The sequence below is a fragment of the Wolffia australiana genome, chromosome 5 (assembly GCF_029677425.1).
Source record: "Wolffia australiana isolate 7733 chromosome 5, ASM2967742v1".
NCBI classification, from domain to species: Eukaryota; Viridiplantae; Streptophyta; class Magnoliopsida; order Alismatales; family Araceae; genus Wolffia; species Wolffia australiana.
Genome location: NC_135839.1, coordinates 13,052,672 through 13,073,884, shown reverse-complemented (window position 1 = coordinate 13,073,884; position 21,213 = coordinate 13,052,672). Strand labels below are relative to the sequence as shown.

General features: G+C 37.7%; 2 protein-coding genes across 2 annotated transcripts; one reads left to right on the top strand and one right to left on the bottom strand.

Moving 5' to 3' along the window:
* The first annotated feature begins 7,247 nt into the window (after nucleotides 1-7,247).
* On the top strand, nucleotides 7,248-8,195 carry LOC144703251 (uncharacterized protein At4g28440-like). The gene is made up of 2 exons (XM_078575379.1): nucleotides 7,248-7,537; nucleotides 7,892-8,195. Exons 1-2 carry the CDS (start codon nucleotides 7,285-7,287, stop codon nucleotides 8,080-8,082), a joined length of 444 nt encoding a protein of 147 aa, XP_078431505.1. The 5' UTR covers nucleotides 7,248-7,284; the 3' UTR covers nucleotides 8,083-8,195.
* SCE1 (sumo conjugation enzyme 1) lies at nucleotides 8,169-11,116 on the bottom strand. The gene is made up of 5 exons (XM_078575378.1): nucleotides 10,923-11,116; nucleotides 10,700-10,783; nucleotides 8,866-9,018; nucleotides 8,666-8,779; nucleotides 8,169-8,337 (listed from the first exon to the last, which is right to left on the bottom strand). Exons 1-5 carry the CDS (start codon nucleotides 10,989-10,991, stop codon nucleotides 8,275-8,277), a joined length of 483 nt encoding a protein of 160 aa, XP_078431504.1. The 5' UTR covers nucleotides 10,992-11,116; the 3' UTR covers nucleotides 8,169-8,274.
* Between the last annotated feature and the right edge of the window lie 10,097 nt (nucleotides 11,117-21,213).

The window sequence follows — 21,213 nt, the reverse complement described above, 5'->3', positions numbered from 1 at the left end:
GGCGCGGGTGGCACGGGCGAAGGGGCGCGGGTGGCGCGGGCGAAGGGGCGCGGCGCTGCGTAGGGTGGCTGCCACGGTCGGCAGCGGCGCGGACACGGCGGCGTTTACCGCGGTCGCAAGCGCGCGGGCGACGTCATCCGGTCGTCACTGTGGCGGCGGCGGCGCTCACGACAGAGAGTGGCGCCGGCGGCGGGCGGCCCAACGGCGACGGCGGCAACGTCTCTTCTCCCTCCTTTCCCTCTTCCTCTCCTTCTTCCTCTTCCCTTCTCCTTCTTCTTCTCCTCTTCTTCCTTCTCTTTCTGTTCTTCTCAAACGAGGATGGAGACCTGCCTTCTGTTCGATGAAATGTCCCAATGAAAAAAAATAGGTCTAAGCATTATGGCGCCCACCCTTTCCCTTATAGGGGGGGGGAGGATGGGCCCCTAATGGATCAAACGGGATCCTTTTGGGGAGCCCTTATAAATGGGCTCCCCCATTACAAAACAAAAGAGAAAAACACATAAGAAAGGGAAATCAAGGGGGAAATAAAGAAGAAGAAAGAGGGAGAAGCAGGGGGGGAATTTGAGAGAGACCCATCTCCCTAGATGGCAAAAATGACGAACGGACAAACGACGTCCCGATCACGACGAAACACGATGAAAACAAGATTGACGAAATGGAAAAGACAAAACACGGGTGGGAGAGAGACGAGAAAACATAAAGATAACTGAGCAACTTCACCCGGTCATCGGAGTCGATGGCGGGCAGTGCGGATGACGCCGATGACGACCTTTGATGGCGTGCGCCATCAGTTTAATTTATCGATCCATTCTAGTTCAGTGATTTTGCCTATTACTCCGAAGAATGTGATTCAGAGGATCTTTGATTTCATTAGCTTGAATCCATGCAGATTGCTTCGGTATCTTGCTTCCTGGTGTTCGAATTTTTTGATTGGAAGAATTCTGCTAGTCTTAGAGGGTTTAATTTATTTTCTTCCTCTTCTTTTTCTTATTTTCTTCTTCTCTATTCTCTACTTCTACCCTTTTTCGTATCTCCTTCATTCTTTTTTATGTTCCCATTATAATTTCCTATGCGGCTAGAAATTTTGCAGTTAGTCTTTCTATTTTCTTATCTCCTTCACTCTTCTTTATTTTCATCCTTTACCATTTTCTCTTCTTCTTCTTTTTTTTCTTCCTCTACCTTTTTCTTCCCTCCTTTTTTCTCTTGTTCTTTATCTCTCTATTCTTCTTGTTGTTGTTTCTTCTCTTATGCCTATTAATTTTATCCTTCTTGTCTACTTTATCTTCTTCCTCTTCTTTTTTCTTACATTTCTCTTCCTTCTTTTCTTCTTCTTTTTTTTCTTCTCTCATTCTTCTGCCATTTTATTTTCTTCTCTTCTTCTTCTAACTTCCTTTTTTGTTCCATTTCATTTTTCCTCTTCTTTTTTTCTTCTTCAGCCATTTTATTTTCATCTACCTGTTTCTTCCCTTTCATTCCTTTTTCATGTCCCTATCTTTTTTGCTTGTACGACTATAAATTCTTCAGTTCTTTGTTCCTTTTTCATCTTTTTCATTTCATTTATTTTCTTAAAATTGACATTTTCAGCAGTTTATAATTTAGGCTTGAAATTAGATTTGACAAGACTAGGTTAGAGTCAGCAGTTTGTAGCAGTGCCTTAGAGTCAAATTAGTTTCTTTCGATCATGTCATGCAAAATCCGTAGGAAATTGGTAATATTATTTCTTGTCCACATTACGAAACTGCAATTATAGGATGAAGATGGTACGCCCCCGCATCAACTGACCGCTACATACATGTCTGCAGAAGAAGAAGCTCACAATAGCCCAACCACGAGAAAGAAAAAGCCTCGCCTTAATGCATGTGATGCAGTAAGGTACTTCACAAACATAGGTGGAAAAAATTTAAATGCAACTTGTGTGGTACCACTATAGACCGCCAACAAGTATTCCAGTCTTTGAAAGCAAATAACGCCATTGCAGTACGCCTCTGTGGAGGCACCTGGAAAGGTTCCATAAAAAATTATTCCAGTCTTTGAAAGCAAAGACAACTCAAGCCGTACAAGAGCGATCAGGTCTAGAGATGTTTGCCGGTGGAGACAAGGAGAAATAGTAATGCACTGGACTAACTGTGGAGAAGACCAAAGAAGAACTGGTGCGGTTCATATGTCTGTCTGACTCGCAGTGGGTCATTGTTAAGAAGAAATACTTCATACGGCTTCTTCGTTATATTGTGCAAGAAGAAATACCATTACCGTTAGCAAAGGCTATCAAGGCAAAAGCCTTCTCACTATACCAAGATATGAAGAAATTTGTTTTTAAAAAATTAGCATCCATTTCTCAAGTGTCGTTGACACTTGACGCGTGGACGTCCAAAAACAACATTGCTTTCCTCGGTGTGACAATGCATTGGGTGGACTTTTGAGTGGACATCGTGCGAGCGTGTTCTCAGAATACGCCAACTGACTGGCTCCCACACTAGCGAAAACATGAGTGCAAGTGTCCTTGAACTGTCGGAGGAGTTTGACTTGAAGAAGAAGGTATGGGTTACGACATAAAAATTTGAATAACTGTTATTTTTTACAGTTTTGTTACATTGATGAATCCAAAATATGCAGTTGTGCACAATTACTACTGACAACACATTGAACAACATAAAGATGATGACTATTGATAAAGAGGAGCATTTGAAGTTGGAAAACCCTCATTTTAGTGCAAGCTGACTCGTGCTTTGCGTAGCGCACGTTCTAAACTTTGTGGTCCAGGCTGGGATGAGCTCGCTACGTGTGATAGAGGCACCATAAGAGTCATTGATTATAGATGAGGACGATATGGCTGGTACGAACAATGTAGAGCAAGGCAACATACTTTTTGCGTTCTCTGCATCTAATCTAGGTGATGTCATACACCGGCTCCGTGAGATAGTCGCAAGAATACGCAGCTCAACCCAGCGTGAAGAACGCTATGTAGCATTATGCAAGCAATTTGGGTTGCCTGATCATAAAAATTCCATTGGACTGCCCCACAAGATGGAATTCTACGTCTTACAGAAAAAAGGGATGTTGTAGATATCATAGCATTGAACGTCTTACAGAAAAAAGTCCTATGTGATGAGGAATGGGCAATGATCAAGGAGTTCACAGGTATATTGCAACCCCTTTAGTTGGCTATTACAGTAGCGTGTTGTTCAAAAGCACCCACAACAAATGAGGTAATTGTTTTCATCAGAGTAGTGATGAGACACTTAAATGGTGTAATGGCTGGTAATAGGGAGGGAGAGATGTTACGAGTGAATAGTGTTATGTCCACGGAGCAACATACATTATTGTACAAGGCTTGTGAGGCGATGGAGAGTAAGATGAGAAGATATGCATCAGTCCTCCCTCGCAAACCAGCCTTCACCGTTGCTTCCCTCGTTGATCCCTCCATGAAGTTGCGGTTAATAGACCGTGACCATTGGGACAAAACAGTCATGTATGTGCAACACTTGCTACAATCCCCCGATATCATCGATGAAGACAACATCGTTCGTTTAGATTCCTCGACCTGCTTTTGACTGGAGTGGATGTCTACAGCATTCTTCAGTGAAGCACTGGACGAGCTGTTATCGGATAGTGAGAAGATGCCAACTATTACACCACGACACGAGCTAGATGTGTGCATGAGCTCGCCTCCTCTCAAGGGGACTGAACCATTGCACTGGTGGAAAATAACAAGAGAAAATTTATATCCAAGGCTGGCAATGGTTGCAAAATAATTCCTATCGGTATGCACGACGAGTGCTCCATTGGGAAGATTCTTCTCTGCTGGTCATGTAGTCATCAATTATAAACGTTCAAGATTGACAGTAGAGAGCGTTGAATTACTTATGACACTAAAGTGTTGGTGGCGAGCGGAAGAGGGTGACGACACTGATATGAAGCAATCAAACGAAGATAACGACTAAGATCCCATGGTATGCTTTACTAGCTATTTTATTATTTTCCATTTAGCGGTTAATTTCATATTTGCTATTTAGCATTGGTCTAACTATGATGATATTTCCATCTACCACAATGTTGATCTCTTCCTCTTGGTCTGAAAAGAGGAAAAAAATTGAAGTGGAGGAGTATGATTCTTCCTCTGCGTGTTCCCAGAAAAGGATGGAGGTTCTTCCCACTGTATTACCATAATTGTGCTTGCTATCTCTATGTTTTTTTCATTTTTATAATATATGTATCAGTCTTCTGCTCTAACATCATAATTCTATTCCTTTAACATTTTTACTCCAAATATCACCTACAGCTTAGAACAAAATTCACACAAAGCAAACAAAAGAACCGCACATGGGTCTGTGTGATGTTCTGTTCGAATTCGTTTTTGTTGTGTTGGGAAAGCTGAACAGAACGAACAATTCGCAAAAATTCACACAGAAAGAACCGAACGATCACATCTACATTTAATCCATATCTTCTTACTGCATTATTTTTGTGATGAGGAAAAAAATCTTCTTAATCCATCTCTTCTTAATGCTGGCAGTAGTAGCTCCCCAAAATCTAGTTCTCAATCACAAACAACTTTTCTTTTATGTGTCATTTTTCTTCTTCACTCTTTTATTCTTACAAATGGTTGGTTCCAAGAAAATTTAGGCACCTTCCAGTTGTTGAAAACGGAGAGGTAATGGCCTTGTCAGACATTACAAAATGTTTTTATGATGCTATATCACGGATGGAAAGGCAGTGGAGCGAGGAGGTGCCATTGTTGCAGCGATAGAAGACATTGAATGTCAAGTCCTTTTTCAATTCCTTGATGAACAAGGCACTTTTGAGCTGAAAATCCAGTTATATTAAATCAAGATGCTGTAAACATTTGGTGAAATTTGTGTCTCAGATTAACTGTGGATGATTTTGGGTCTGTGGGCAATATTTTGTGAGTCATATTCTATGACTTCAGACCCAATGAAGTCCTTCCGTCTTAAACTCAGATTTGCATGGTCAGTTTTTCTTGCTAATTTTGTAGCTTTTGTTTCATGTTTTGGGATGTGTGATTGAGTTAAGTGTCTTCAAGCGTGTGCTGTGGTGCTTTTTGGTATTCAAGTAAGAACAATCTATGCTGTCACAGTTTATGGAAATTTAGAGTTCAATGCTTTCACAGCTTATGGAAATTGCTGTGGTGCTCATGTCGATCCCCATTTTCTTCAGAGTTTTTCAGTCTATATTGAAAATGAGAGGGGATGTGGGGGTCTGGGCACTACGGAGGTGCGATAATGCTGGTTCATGAGACGCAGGAGGGGCAGATCTTCGACGCATGGGAGCGGGTCGGCACAGACTTGGTGCAGACTCCTCTGGAAGTGTACCAGCGGCTGGAGGCGGAGGGCCTCCCCATCCAGTATGCGCGGGTGCCCATCACCGATGGCAAGGCCCCCAAGAGCTCTGACTTCCACGCCATCACGCTCAACGTGGCTGCGGCACCCGCCAACGCCGCCTTGGTCTTCAATTGCTAGATGGGGAGGGGGAGGAGGACGACGGGCACAGTGATCACCTGCCTACTGGTGCTCAGGATCTGGCACGGGCGGCCGATGATGATGCACGATGCCGGCGGAGGCGGAGATGAGCCTGGAGAGGCTCCCCAATTGGGGTTCATCCTCGGGCAGCAAGGAGGCGCCGGAGGAGGGCGGCGGAGGCGGCGGCGGGGAGGAGGAGGAGGTCAGTCGACATCGGCGGCACTTCGTGATCAATGACATCCCACTGATAAAGAAGTTGACGAGGCTGTTCGACAACGGCGTGGCGTGCAGGGAGGTGCTGGACGCGGTGATCGACCAGTACTCGGCGCTTTAGAACATCCGTCAGGCAGTGCTGCAGTACTGGCGAGTGTTCAATCATCAGCACGCTGAGCCGAGGGTGCGGCGCGTCGCCCTCTACCGCGGTGAAATATTATCAACTGCTATCGATAATTTTATGAATTTAACCGTTAATTTTATATTATTTTTTGCCTTAGAAATGATTTTAAAAATCAATTAAAAATATTCTATAATTTCAACGACTACTATCGATTATATTATGATTTTAATGGTTTACTTTTTATTATGTTTTGCCTTCGAATGATTCTTAAAATTAATTAAGACTTTTTAAGTATTCTATCAATTATATAATGAATTTAACGGTTATTTTTTATTGTTTTACAAATTACAAATGATTTTTTAAAAAACCTAATATTTTACAACATTTTTAACGAATTTTATCGATTATATTATGAATTTAATGGTTATTGTTTTATTGTTTTACAAAGACAAATTTTTCTTAACATTAGGTAAGAAATTAATACAATTTCAAATAATTTTATTGATTATATGAAGAATTTAACGGTAAATTTTACATTTTTTGGTGTAACTGATTTCCAAGATTTTTTATGATTTTCCGTGAATTCTAACGACTTCCTTCAATCATTTATTTAATTTAGCTGGTAATTTTTATCACATTAAAAAAATTTTGTAAAAAAATAAACTGAGAATTGTGTGAATGTGTGGTGCGAATAAACTGAAAATAAACTGAGCACTGTGCGGTGCGAATTTTCGCACAAAACCACACTGCACATCGCACATGCCCTTTTGTGAGTGGGAAAGTTTGCACAGCTGGTGCGAAAATTCATCAAGCAACGCCTGCGCTACTCTACAAATGGAAGTGACTTAGCTAACCATGACATGACATGCAATCGTAGAAGCATATCCCATTAATGGTATGCTCTTCCACGCGAGGCTCAATAAACCCATAGGATGAAAAAACAGAGAAATTTATAAACCAATTATGGCCCTCCCTGTATGAGGTCTTGACCATCACACCCTTCACGAAGATCACAAGAAGAGAATCACGCCATAAACAAAAGGCAAATCAAACTACAGAGGATGTTGCTGTTAGAGTCAAAATCACAATAAAAGAACTCATCGATAATCATTTCCACACAATAAACTAAATAACCCTGGACCGTGATTACCCATTTTTAGATAAATACTCGAGACCCAAATCATAATTCCATTAAGGATTTTATTAGCTCAGACTGGATATGACCTTTGGTTTTTAAATTTCACCAATAAAAGAACTATCAATAAGAAATGGAGAGAGATCTAAACTCTCAATAGCACTTAGAGCTTCTCTAACATTTTGATCAATTGGCAAAATAAACGGGGTTAGTGGGCCAAAACTCAGGCAGTGGATTAACGAAAGGCCCAATAAGAAAACCGAGATTTTTATTTTAGGGTTCGGAAAGGCCATCTTACTGCAAGATCGGAGAAGCCGAAGAGAAGAAGAGGAGCGATGTCGACGGAGGCGGCGGAGGTGCAGAAGCAAGAAGGGGGAGCGGCGGTGGCGAAGAGGAAGCCGGTCTTCGTGAAAGTCGACCAGCTCAAGCCCGGAACGAGCGGCCACACGCTCACCGTCAAAGTCGTCAGCTCCAAAACCGTGCTTCAGAAGGGCCGGTCCGATACCGCACTCCGCCAAACGAAGATCGCCGAATGCCTCGTGGGCGACGAAACCGGCACCATCGTCTTCACCGCCAGGAACGAACAAGGTCTTCCCTTTACCGCCATCCCTCCTCTACGATTAATTATCCTCCTCTACACTTAAACCCAAGCAGATTGGGGACCTCGCAATTTTCTATAGGTTCCCAATTTGGGACGAAAATGAAGGGACCCGTCGTGTAGCTACGGAAATCCAAACAGATTAGGGGCCTCGAACTTTCTCTAGGTTCCCAATTGGAATTAAACCACAGGGACCTATTACAATTCCGCTACAGAAACCCAAACAGATTGGTCAGGCCTTCATAAACAGAATTGAATAGAATATTCTTTTTGTTCTTCTTCTTTGTTTTGTTGTGGTTGTAAAACTGAGGATGAGTGAGCTTGTTTTTGTTGTGGGTGAACAGTTGATATGTTGAAGGAAGGCGCGACGGTGATACTGAGGAATGCGAAGATCGACATGTTCAAAGGGTCGATGCGGCTGGCCGTGGACAAGTGGGGGCGGGTCGAGGTTACTGCGCCGGCCTCCTTCACCGTCAAGGAAGGCAACAACCTGTCCCTGATCGAGTACGAGCTCGTCAATGTTGTGGAGGAGTGAAGGCTTTTGTCTCTGGTTCTCACCCTTTTTTCTGGAACTCATCTCACTGTGTTTTTGGAATTTGGCCCTCTTTTGGAATCAGATGGTGAAGAAGATCCGAGCACTTGAGACAATTTAATGCATCAAGACGTTCTATTGCCGCACCCACACAATAAGTTAAACTAATGTTTTTGCATGAAGAAGAGGAACAGTCTAGACTGGGGAAGGGTACTGCTTAGCTTGCAGACGAACCCGTCTCTTATACTCCGTCGGATCCTGCAAAACCCATTAAATCATTTCATAAATGTATAAATGGAATGGGCAGTTTCATTCGGTTATTTAGGAATATAAAATCTTATAATAGATTAATGACCCATCTGGGTGATGTATTATAGGTTCGGTCAGTGCATTTGAGAACATTTGATTAGGGATTTGAAACCTGTGGAAAACATATTTTTTGGCCGAATATGTTTTGGTAATCAATTAGGGCAGTGGGCAGATCCAATTTCTACCCAAAATGTCTATTTGGGCAGTGGCTGAATATTTTTTTGTCTATTTTTATTATTACCTATGATATAAATAGACATGAAGGCGAGAGGCAGACCTGTATGAAGAGCTGGTACCCGTCGGTCTGAGCTGGGTCGGCTGGGTTGGGTTGATCCAACAAGTCTTGAATCCCAACTAGGATTTGCTTCACCGTAATTGCAGGTCTCCAGCCCTGCATATCATAAAACGTTATTAGTTCTCTGTTAAAATAGATAATAAAGTGATTATCATATTGAGCTCAGAGAGTTAGATAGTTACCTTGTCCTCGTTGAGTATTGAGAGGCAGACGGTCCCAGATGGGTAGACGTTAGGGTGGAAAAAACCCTGAGGGAACTTGCATTTTGGAGGCTTGCTGGGATAGTCTTCACTAAAGTGCAGAGTAATGGGGAAGAACCCACCATCCCAGTCAGTCTGCAATAAATAATCATTGGCATTTTTATATAATAGATTGCCGGTAGTAGCTTTCTTAAGGGGAGGGAACTAGAAAGATCATTGCGCGAAATTCAGAAAGGCTGAAATGTTTACAAACGGCAATAGAGATTAGGTAAGAGTTCATTAAATAAAACATTAAAACATCCGTTGGACAAGTATTTATGGCCCTGACCCAGATCATCTGTGATCCAAATTCAATTGATCGAGGATACATTAGAAAGATTTTCTATGTTACCGACCAGTTTGCATTCAAAATTTGAGAACCTGAGCCAACTGTACAACCAGAAAATATGACCTCAGAGGAAACGATTGCTACGGAACAAGAAGAGGGCCACGAAGTTACTGAAAAAGAGAAATAAGATTTTGCTTTGCTGATGGGGAATCCAGATGAATTACGGCCACTAGGGCCCAATTATCTGGGCATTTGAATCAGACCTACCACATGAATTGGGGTCCTTGGCGCAATTATATTTCATCAATACGAAAATTCATGAGACCCCTTTACCATATGAGTCAGCTATGATACTATCCAAACTCTAGACAACATGAATGACCCGAGTATACGGAGGAGGATTGTCTCCTTATTAACAACAAACTGAAGGATGTGGATCTACGGACCCATCCATAAAGATTGGCGATAAGTTCATATCTCTATAAAGATAAAAGAAAATAGAGTAGGAATGCAAGATATTCTTCTCCATTTTCCCAGGGACAACGGAAAAGTTCAAACATAACCACTTAAAAATTTTCCTAGATGCAAGTGGCCACTCTATCATGGCCAAGAATAGATTTCAGGCACGCTTTCTTAATTTTTTTCTGCCACAACCCTTCTATAATGGAGCGGGGCTTTGAAAGCTTCTAACGATATTCATCCTAGAATCTTAAATAAAGAAGCATTAAAACATAAGCCGCACCAGAGGAAGAAATAACAATCAAACTTCTTTCTCTCGTGAACATGTAGATAACAACCAGTTAACTGCACAGACGTCAACGCAGCATCAAAAAGAAAAAAAGCAGACACATTCATTTGTTCCCCCTGGCATGAACACAAGTAACAGATATATCTACGGAGAATGAATTAGAACACTGGCAATGCACTCTTGTCTAGGCATTCGAAACACTGGTAGTGTTCTTCTGATGCATTGTCAACTTATACCAAGCGCTTCACAGATTCGAAACACTAGGGGAAATAAGCAACCGAAAACTATAAGAGATTCAAATGTCATCCGTTCACGCCGTCCAACACAAACTTATTTTTTCATACGTAGATATCGCGATCAGCCTTGTCGGAATAATCAAAGAAAGAAGGCATAAATTTTCCATAAATCATGCCATGGATTTCAATAAAAGAAAGGCAAATACCCAACAAGACGATCATAGATGGCAATTATTTTCAACAGAAAGGAGGTTCGAAAGTTACAATTACACGCAATAAAATAGAGGTTAAATGTTACGCGACATTAATGTAATCCCATTTCAATATCATTCGAATCGTGAAAAGCATCACTTCTTCAGGCTTGGCCTCCAACACAAGATTAATAAAGTATTCTTCCATAAAATTTAATGAAATTAGCAATAACACAGACGGGAACAAGAGCAGCAACAAATCTTAACTACAGAACAACGACGAAAGGGAAACTGGTGGAAAGCGCGGGCATACCCCCTGCTTGCCCGGAATCAAGCACTGCCAGATCATCAAATTGACCGATCCATCCGGTAGGGTTTCCGGCCTCGCCACAAACCCCTGAAGAAGACAAATTGAAAAAAAAAAACCAATAAACTTCCGATCAGCAATCAATAAAACACAACAGGATAGAATTAAACACGAAAGGCCATAGATTTCCAGGGAAAAACATGGAAAGGAGAGGGATATGGTTACGGACATGGGGGTGATTCTTACGCCATGCTTTCCTCTCCTCCGTTAAACGACCACGTGAGACTCCACCCGACATCCTTCTTCCCCTTCTTCTTCCTGCCAAAAACGATTCCTTTCGACTTTCCCCACCTCGATTCTTCCTTCTTCTGTCGTCGCTTCTACTTGCCCTGGGGACCAGGTTAACACAAAAAGGGCGAGAAATACTCTCATCTAGTCATCTCCTAGGAAGATACTAAGTTGGTCACTCCAAGCTATCTTTGTGGCTGCTATTTGGCCACGTAATCTACTCACCAGAACATTTTTCTTTTTCCTTTTTTTTTACTTTTTTTTGTTGATATATTCCATCGCATATCTACTGCTTTAGGTAAGGGTTTGGCAAATCTACTGATGGTGGGCGACTGGACGGATGACGAGTGGTGACGGACGGAGTGCGATGGGTATAGTTCCGGATCATCCAGGATGTGGACGATGGACGGGACGGAACGAAGATTGGCCCGTCCAACGTCCGGATATTTCAACTTCGTCCAAACCGTCCCGTCCAGGGCTTCGTCCATTGCAGAAAAAAATCGTCCGCATTCCAACTTTGCCAGTTTCGTCCTGTCCGGAGAAAAACCGTCCCATGCCTTGTCCCAGACTAAAAAAAATCACATTTAAAAATTTTAATATACTTTTCTTAGTTTTTATGGAAATATGGAGGAGAGAGAAAGCGGAGGTACATACGTACCATTACTTTTGGGCCGTGTTAGTTTGAGCGTGCAAAAACGCAGGGACTTTGATGCAAAATGTTAAGGAATTGATGAAGCGATGCAACGTGGCAAGATATCAACCGTCGGAAGCAAATCCGATAGATGGTCATCCATCCCTTACCATCCATCGTCCAAGACCTCTGGACGGGACGGTTTTTTCATACAACGATAGGAAAACCGTGTCGTTCGTTTGTCCCAAGACAAATTTCTATCCCAATTTTTGTCCAATCTCGCACACGAGATGATTTTTTCGTCCTGGGACGAAAAAACAGTCCCATCCGCATCCTGGCACTATAATGATGGGTTGTATGTCAAATGTCCTGTCCCTTCACACATCGAAGATTTTTGAAAACTCTGTTACATGTCACATGTAGTCACACTGTGTCATCATTATAGTGTCTCACACTCCCTCACTTGATTTATCTATCTCTCTCCCTTTCAGTACTTCTCTATCTCTAATATGAGTACACATGTCTACCTGTCATTGTCCTTGCCACACGTCGCTCCCCCCTCTCTCTCTCTCAATCTCCTGCTCTCTCAGTCATCCTCTCTCTTAATCTTGAGTGTAATGTTTATTTTTTTTAAGGAGGTTACCACTAACAGTTAATGATGGAGAGAATTGATCGTTTCATAGATTCTATAATTATTTTTTTCATGATACTTTATTTTGAAAAGTTTCATAGTAAAGATGCTTTGGAGAGTTGTATCTAATGCATTATATATGTGCAAGGCATGTACCTGATTTAGTGTTTGTCCAACTGATATCTGTCTGATATCCGATATTGGACAACTGATATCCGATATCGGCAATAAAACTGGGACAGTGTCTGATATCGGATATCAGATATCTGTCAATATCCGTTTTGAGGTGTGGAGGGATATCGATGATGGATATCAGATATCTGTCAATATCCGTTTTGAGGTGTGGAGGGATATCGATGATGGATATCAGTTATCTAAGGAGGAGACAGATCTCAGATATCTGATATCAGCTATCGATATCCAGATATCGAAACCGATATCCTGATATCAATACCGATATCCGAATATTTTTTTCCGAAATAGTTGCAATCCCATATGGAAGATTTCTAAGATTTTTTTAAGCTTTAAACCCGGTCCAGCCGTTTTTCATATAAACCCATGTATTATGTTGCGCGCGCAAGTGGATGCTGCCTATGACATTATTAGAGAAATGCCCCTCCGACTTTATATTCTCCAAATTTGACTAGGAAAACTATAAGAAAATTAAAATGCATTCATTAAGGCCCTATAAATAATTTATCTGGATTCATAATCGTGCAACGTGTAACCTAATGTTTTTTATGGGGACTAAGGAATATTTACAATATTTTCCTCAAAATTAGAAATTAAACTAAAAGCTTATTAAAGTTATATCATGTATGTGTAAGATGTCTCCTTATCCACCACTAAATCCCTGATAAAATTTTGCAAATTCTACAATTAATTCCCTCACTATCTTGAAAATTCTACAATAAAAAATTTATTATGTTGGAAAAGTGTAGAAATTTTTAGGGAAATCTTGAAAATTCTGTAAGTAATACCGACACTATGTTGATCTTAAACATGATTTAAATACATAAATACACACAATATAGCCAACATTTATATTAGTGAATTAAGTGAAAATTTTAAATATTTATATTAGTAACTTTACAGTATCTACAATGGATAATTATAAAATTTTAATGTTGGAAAATTCTAGAAATTTATAGAGAATTGTTGAAAATTATTCAATTAATGCCCATACTGTCTTTATCTTAAAAATGGTTTAAATGCCCAATATTTATATCAGTCAGTTAAGTGCAAATTTTAAATATTTATATTAGTAATTTTATAGGATCTACAATGGGTAATTGTAAATTTTTAATGTTGGAAAAATCAAGAAAATTATAGGAAATGTTGAAAATTCTGCAATTAATGCCCATACTATGCTGATCTTAAACATGATTTAAATGCCCAATATTTATATTAGTCAGTTAAGTGCAAATTTTAAATATTTATATTAGTAATTTTTCAGGATCTACGATGGGTAATTATAAAATTTTAATGTTGGAAAAATCTAGAAATTTATAGGGAATTGTTGAAAATTATTCAATTAATGCCCATGCTATCTTTATCTTAAAAATGGTTTAAATGCCCAATATTTATATTAGTCAGTTAAGTGCAAATTTTAAATATTTATATTAGTAATTTTGTAGGATCTACGATGGGTAATTATAAAATTTTAATGTTGGAGAAATCTAGAAATTTATAGGGAAATCTTGAAAATTCTGCAATTAATGCCCATGCTGTCTTTATCTTAAAAATGGTTTAAATGCCCAATATTTATATCAGTCAGTTAAGTGCAAATTTTAAATATTTATATTAGTAATTTTATAGGATCTACAATGGGTAATTGTAAATTTTTAATGTTGGAAAAATCAAGAAAATTATAGGAAATGTTGAAAATTCTGCAATTAATGCCCATACTATGCTGATCTTAAACATGATTTAAATGCCCAATATTTATATTAGTCAGTTAAGTGCAAATTTTAAATATTTATATTAGTAATTTTTCAGGATCTACGATGGGTAATTATAAAATTTTAATGTTGGAAAAATCTAGAAATTTATAGGGAATTGTTGAAAATTATTCAATTAATGCCCATACTGTCTTTATCTTAAAAATGGTTTAAATGCCCAATATTTATATCAGTCAGTTAAGTGCAAATTTTAAATATTTATATTAGTAATTTTATAGGATCTACAATGGGTAATTGTAAATTTTTAATGTTGGAAAAATCAAGAAAATTATAGGAAATGTTGAAAATTCTGCAATTAATGCCCATACTATGCTGATCTTAAACATGATTTAAATGCCCAATATTTATATTAGTCAGTTAAGTGCAAATTTTAAATATTTATATTAGTAATTTTTCAGGATCTACGATGGGTAATTATAAAATTTTAATGTTGGAAAAATCTAGAAATTTATAGGAATTGTTGAAAATTATGCAATTAATGCCCATGCTATCTTGATCTTAAAAATGGTTTAAATGCCCAATATTTATATTAGTCAGTTAAGTGCAAATTTTAAATATTTATATTAGTAATTTTGTAGGATCTACGATGGGTAATTATAAAATTTTAATGTTGGAGAAATCTAGAAATTAATAGGAAATGTTGAAAATTCTGCAATTAATGCCCATGCTGTCTTTATCTTAAAAATGGTTTAAATGCCCAATATTTATATCAGTCAGTTAAGTGCAAATTTTAAATATTTATATTAGTAATTTTATAGGATCTACAATGGGTAATTGTAAATTTTTAATGTTGGAAAAATCAAGAAAATTATAGGAAATGTTGAAAATTCTGCAATTAATGCCCATACTATGCTGATCTTAAACATGATTTAAATGCCCAATATTTATATTAGTCAGTTAAGTGCAAATTTTAAATATTTATATTAGTAATTTTTCAGGATCTACGATGGGTAATTATAAAATTTTAATGTTGGAAAAATCTAGAAATTTATAGGGAATTGTTGAAAATTATTCAATTAATGCCCATGCTATCTTTATCTTAAAAATGGTTTAAATGCCCAATATTTATATTAGTCAGTTAAGTGCAAATTTTAAATATTTATATTAGTAATTTTGTAGGATCTACGATGGGTAATTATAAAATTTTAATGTTGGAGAAATCTAGAAATTTATAGGGAAATCTTGAAAATTCTGCAATTAATGCCCATGCTGTCTTTATCTTAAAAATGGTTTAAATGCCCAATATTTATATCAGTCAGTTAAGTGCAAATTTTAAATATTTATATTAGTAATTTTATAGGATCTACAATGGGTAATTGTAAATTTTAATGTTGGAAAAATCAAGAAAATTATAGGAAATGTTGAAAATTCTGCAATTAATGCCCATACTATGCTGATCTTAAACATGATTTAAATGCCCAATATTTATATTAGTCAGTTAAGTGCAAATTTTAAATATTTATATTAGTAATTTTTCAGGATCTACGATGGGTAATTATAAAATTTTAATGTTGGAAAAATCTAGAAATTTATAGGGAATTGTTGAAAATTATTCAATTAATGCCCATACTGTCTTTATCTTAAAAATGGTTTAAATACCCCATATTTATATCAGTCAGTTAAGTGCAAATTTTAAATATTTATATTAGTAATTTTATAGGATCTACAATGGGTAATTGTAAATTTTTAATGTTGGAAAAATCAAGAAAATTATAGGAAATGTTGAAAATTCTGCAATTAATGCCCATACTATGCTGATCTTAAACATGATTTAAATGCCCAATATTTATATTAGTCAGTTAAGTGCAAATTTTAAATATTTATATTAGTAATTTTTCAGGATCTACGATGGGTAATTATAAAATTTTAATGTTGGAAAAATCTAGAAATTTATAGGGAATTGTTGAAAATTATTCAATTAATGCCCATGCTATCTTTATCTTAAAAATGGTTTAAATGCCCAATATTTATATTAGTCAGTTAAGTGCAAATTTTAAATATTTATATTAGTAATTTTGTAGGATCTACGATGGGTAATTATAAAATTTTAATGTTGGAGAAATCTAGAAATTTATAGGGAAATCTTGAAAATTCTGCAATTAATGCCCATGCTGTCTTTATCTTAAAATGGTTTAAATGCCCAATATTTATATCAGTCAGTTAAGTGCAAATTTTAAATATTTATATTAGTAATTTTATAGGATCTACAATGGGTAATTGTAAATTTTTAATGTTGGAAAAATCAAGAAAATTATAGGAAATGTTGAAAATTCTGCAATTAATGCCCATACTATGCTGATCTTAAACATGATTTAAATGCCCAATATTTATATTAGTCAGTTAAGTGCAAATTTTAAATATTTATATTAGTAATTTTTCAGGATCTACGATGGGTAATTATAAAATTTTAATGTTGGAAAAATCTAGAAATTTATAGGGAATTGTTGAAAATTATTCAATTAATGCCCATGCTATCTTTATCTTAAAAATGGTTTAAATGCCCAATATTTATATTAGTCAGTTAAGTGCAAATTTTAAATATTTATATTAGTAATTTTGTAGGATCTACGATGGGTAATTATAAAATTTTAATGTTGGAGAAATCTAGAAATTTATAGGGAAATCTTGAAAATTCTGCAATTAATGCCCATGCTGTCTTTATCTTAAAAATGGTTTAAATGCCCAATATTTATATCAGTCAGTTAAGTGCAAATTTTAAATATTTATATTAGTAATTTTATAGGATCTACAATGGGTAATTGTAAATTTTTAATGTTGGAAAAATCAAGAAAATTATAGGAAATGTTGAAAATTCTGCAATTAATGCCCATACTATGCTGATCTTAAACATGATTTAAATGCCCAATATTTATATTAGTCAGTTAAGTGCAAATTTTAAATATTTATATTAGTATTTTTTTATGATTTACGATTGGTAATTATAAAGTTTTAATGTTGGAGAAATCTAGAAATTTATAGGAATTGTTGAAAATTATTCAATTAATGCCCATACTGTCTTTATCTTAAAAATGGTTTAAATGCCCAATATTTATATCAGTCAGTTAAGTGCAAATTTTAAATATTTATATTAGTAATTTTATAGGATCTACAATGGGTAATTGTAAATTTTTAATGTTGGAAAAATCAAGAAAATTATAGGAAATGTTGAAAATTCTGCAATTAATGCCCATACTATGCTGATCTTAAACATGATTTAAATGCCCAATATTTATATTAGTCAGTTAAGTGCAAATTTTAAATATTTATATTAGTAATTTTTCAGGATCTACGATGGGTAATTATAAAATTTTAATGTTGGAAAAATCTAGAAATTTATAGGGAATTGTTGAAAATTATTCAATTAATGCCCATACTGTCTTTATCTTAAAAATGGTTTAAATGCCCAATATTTATATCAGTCAGTTAAGTGCAAATTTTAAATATTTATATTAGTAATTTTATAGGATCTACAATGGGTAATTGTAAATTTTTAATGTTGGAAAAATCAAGAAAATTATAGGAAATGTTGAAAATTCTGCAATTAATGCCCATATTATGTTGATCTTAAAAATGGTTTAAATGCCCGATATTTATATCAGTCAGTTAAGTGCAAATTTTAAATATTTATATTAGTAATTTTTCAGGATCTACGATGGGTAATTATAAAATTTTAATGTTGGAAAAATCTAGAAATTTATAGGGAAATGTTTATAATTTTTAACAAAACAATTGTGTAACAAAATTGACTACTTCTGTAATATTTGACTGTCAAAATATGCCCTTCGCTTTAGAATTTCCCCACGGCTCCGTCAATGGTTTGTGCTTACTTGGTCATCACCTGCATAGCGAAAGAGAACAAATAAAACACGATGATTATGTAAAATATGCATTATAAGATAGTCAATGTAAGGGATACGTACCTCGAGCAGATGTGACTACCCATCCTGGCCATCCTCGCGATCTGAATCCAGCTCCACATTAGTGTACCATCGCTTGTTGTCTACACACAACCAACACGTCACAGTGATGAGTTGTTTAATGTTTATCGGTGACAAACATGCTCTCTTGTACGTGACAATAGCGTTACCCGCTGAGAACATGCGCTCAGCAGGAGCGCTTGTTGCACATACGGACAATAGCTCCCTTGTAATGGATGCAAGGGGAAGCATTTTGCCCCTATGCTGGCCCACCAAGAAAGTGGGATGAACACTCCCTCATTAGGCACGACCTCTGTTAGGTATTGGTTGAACTCGTCTAGTGCCGACCTTGTTGACATAGGTGCCGGTTAGACTTTTTGCATAGTGCTCTGTAGTCAAGAGTCCAACTCTCTACCTTTTGGGTGCTCAGTTTCAAAGTGCCCACCTGTTGCATGCCTCGGTGAGTCACATGGTTACCTCTCTGTCGTCCTCACGGAGCATTGACCCTTTGTGGAATGGGTCCATCAATGCCTCGTCGGTGATTGCATCATTCACCCACAAGATTTTTGCATACTACGCTAGCTTGCATTACATTGCCTTACAGGCTTGCGCCATGTTAGAACAATCTTCTTCATGCAACCGCCATACGCATGTGAAGAAAATGCCCGCTTTGATTTTTGTGACCACCTTCTCCTTGTGGCTCATGAGGCCGTCTATGAGAAATAATACATTACATATAGTCGGCGCTACTGTCGTTCAAACATGATCGGTGTATACAGCGAACTGCCCAAGGATGCAACAGAATTCTTTCTACAACTCCCTCTCGTCCTTCGACATCTTCGTCGACTTCCCCTTTCAGCCAAAAATTTTCAACACTTCATCAATCACATCACGTTTCTTCACGGAGGCTGATAACATAGCATGTGTTGTTCCAGCGGGTCGGACAGTCCAACACGGCCATGTTAGAATCTTCGACTTCAGGGTCGTCTTCACATGCCTTTGCATACTCCTCTCTTTGTTGCGTAGAGCTCCGAATATTGCGCACTACTGTCCGCACCTTCACAACTACATCACCCAAATATAACAGACGACGTGCTCTGTCATTGTCTTCAGACGCTGAGTATATATCTCCATGCACGTTGTCCTCATCGATGTCATATTGTTCTGTTGTCCTGCTCACATCGCCTTCATCGGGCTCTACTACATGGGTCAAAGGAATGTCGAAGCTTTTAATTGCTGCTTGGACGACAATGTTCAAAATGTGTGCAACACCTAGGACGTGTCGTCTGGGGCTAAATGTCGGGTTGGCGCTCTTTATCTTCTTTGCAACCACTGACAACATCCTCTTATTCGCAGAGGTGTTGTCAATAGTCATAGCATACACCTGCATAAACACATGTCACATATAAAATCACATGTTGAATTACAAAGATAAGTTTGATGTTGAATGATGACCTTTGGTCACAGGAAGAATTCTTCCAAGACCTGGAGAACGATGGGCGCCATGGTGTCCCCATCATGCTTGCTGATGATCTCTCAAATGTAAAGTACTCGCTCTCGGTACACCCATTTCTCGTCCACCTAATGAATAGTGATGCCTTGAAGTCCAGTACAGTTCTCGGCAGTCCACGCGTCTATAGTGAGGGACACTCAGTCCACATTCTCCCATAGCTTCTTCACCTCTTCCTTCATGCGTCCATGCATTTGGATCGTCCACTGCTTCATGACCTTCCCAATGGGAGATCCAAGTCCAACTATGGCGCATAGCGCCATGGCTCCTTGAATACGACATTCTGAACGATACTCCACGGTGAATTTGTCAAACATATGAATTTTGAAATGACATTCTTCATCTCATCAGGCCTTTGCCCTCTTATAGGTCCTTGTCGACTTGGGTCTCCCTATTGTTGGTCGTGCATTGCTTCCGTTATACACGGCTGATCATGGTCAACCACCACCAAGCCCTTAGCTCTGCATGACGAGCATGATGATAAGCTTGGAAATGTCTCCAAAATATGTTGGTGCTCTTGTCAGCTTGATGCTTGATCGGTTTTCTCTTACTGTGCGGATTCTTCTCACAACACAATAAGCATATGTAGTAACCATCACCAATGTGTTCGAAGTAGTCGATGATGACTGAATGGTTCGAACGAGGGTGACTCTGTACGGCACAATATGTTCCCACGTATGTACCTTCAAAACAGTTGGCTCCTACCCTAGCGCAGTCTTGGGGGGGGGGGGGGCACTACCTCTAGGTGGGTTCATGGTTCTGAGAAGCATAATTTGGTTATCAATGATCGGTTTATACATCAACACATGTTGATGCACTATGCTTAAAACTCTAAAGAAGGTATAGTAATTTACAACTACGTGTGCAGATAATATGAGATACAATGAAGATAACACGATAAAGAAATCGAACAATATAAGAAGCAAACTTAATAAGAGCTGAGAGGAAGAAAAAGGAAGAAGGGAAGACACAATAAAAAAAATTCATGAGTGGAAAATAGGGAAGAAGAGTCGAAGAGGGGAAGCAAACGATATAAGAGATAAGATAACCAGGGACACAAAGAGGAGAGGGGAAGAAGATAAAAAGAGAGAAAAAGTTAAAAAATGATGAGAATAAGGGAGAAGAAGAGGGGAAGAGTAGTGTGAAAAAAGAGGCGTGGATAAGAGGGCAGAAGAGTAGAAGAGGGGAAGAAGAAGCAATTAAAGAGATTAGAACACCAGAGAGGAAGAGGGAAGAAGAAGAGAATTGAAAAAAAGAAAGAGGAGAAGAAGATAGAATAAAAAAAATAGCAGCGATGGAATTTTTGAAAAACATAGAAGAAGAAAAGTTAAGAAAGCATGAGAAGAAAGAAGGAGAAAAAGGGAAGAGAATTGAGAAAAGAGAGAGGCGTGGAGAAGAGTGCAGAAGAGTAGAAGAGGGGAAGAAGAAGCAATTAAAGAGATTAGAACACCAGAGAGGAAGAGGAAAGAAGAAGAGAATTGAAAAAAAGAAAGAGGAGAAGAAGATAGAAGAAAAAAAATAGCAGCGATGGAATTTTTGAAAAACATAGAAGAAGAAAAGTTAAGAAAACATGAGAAGAAAG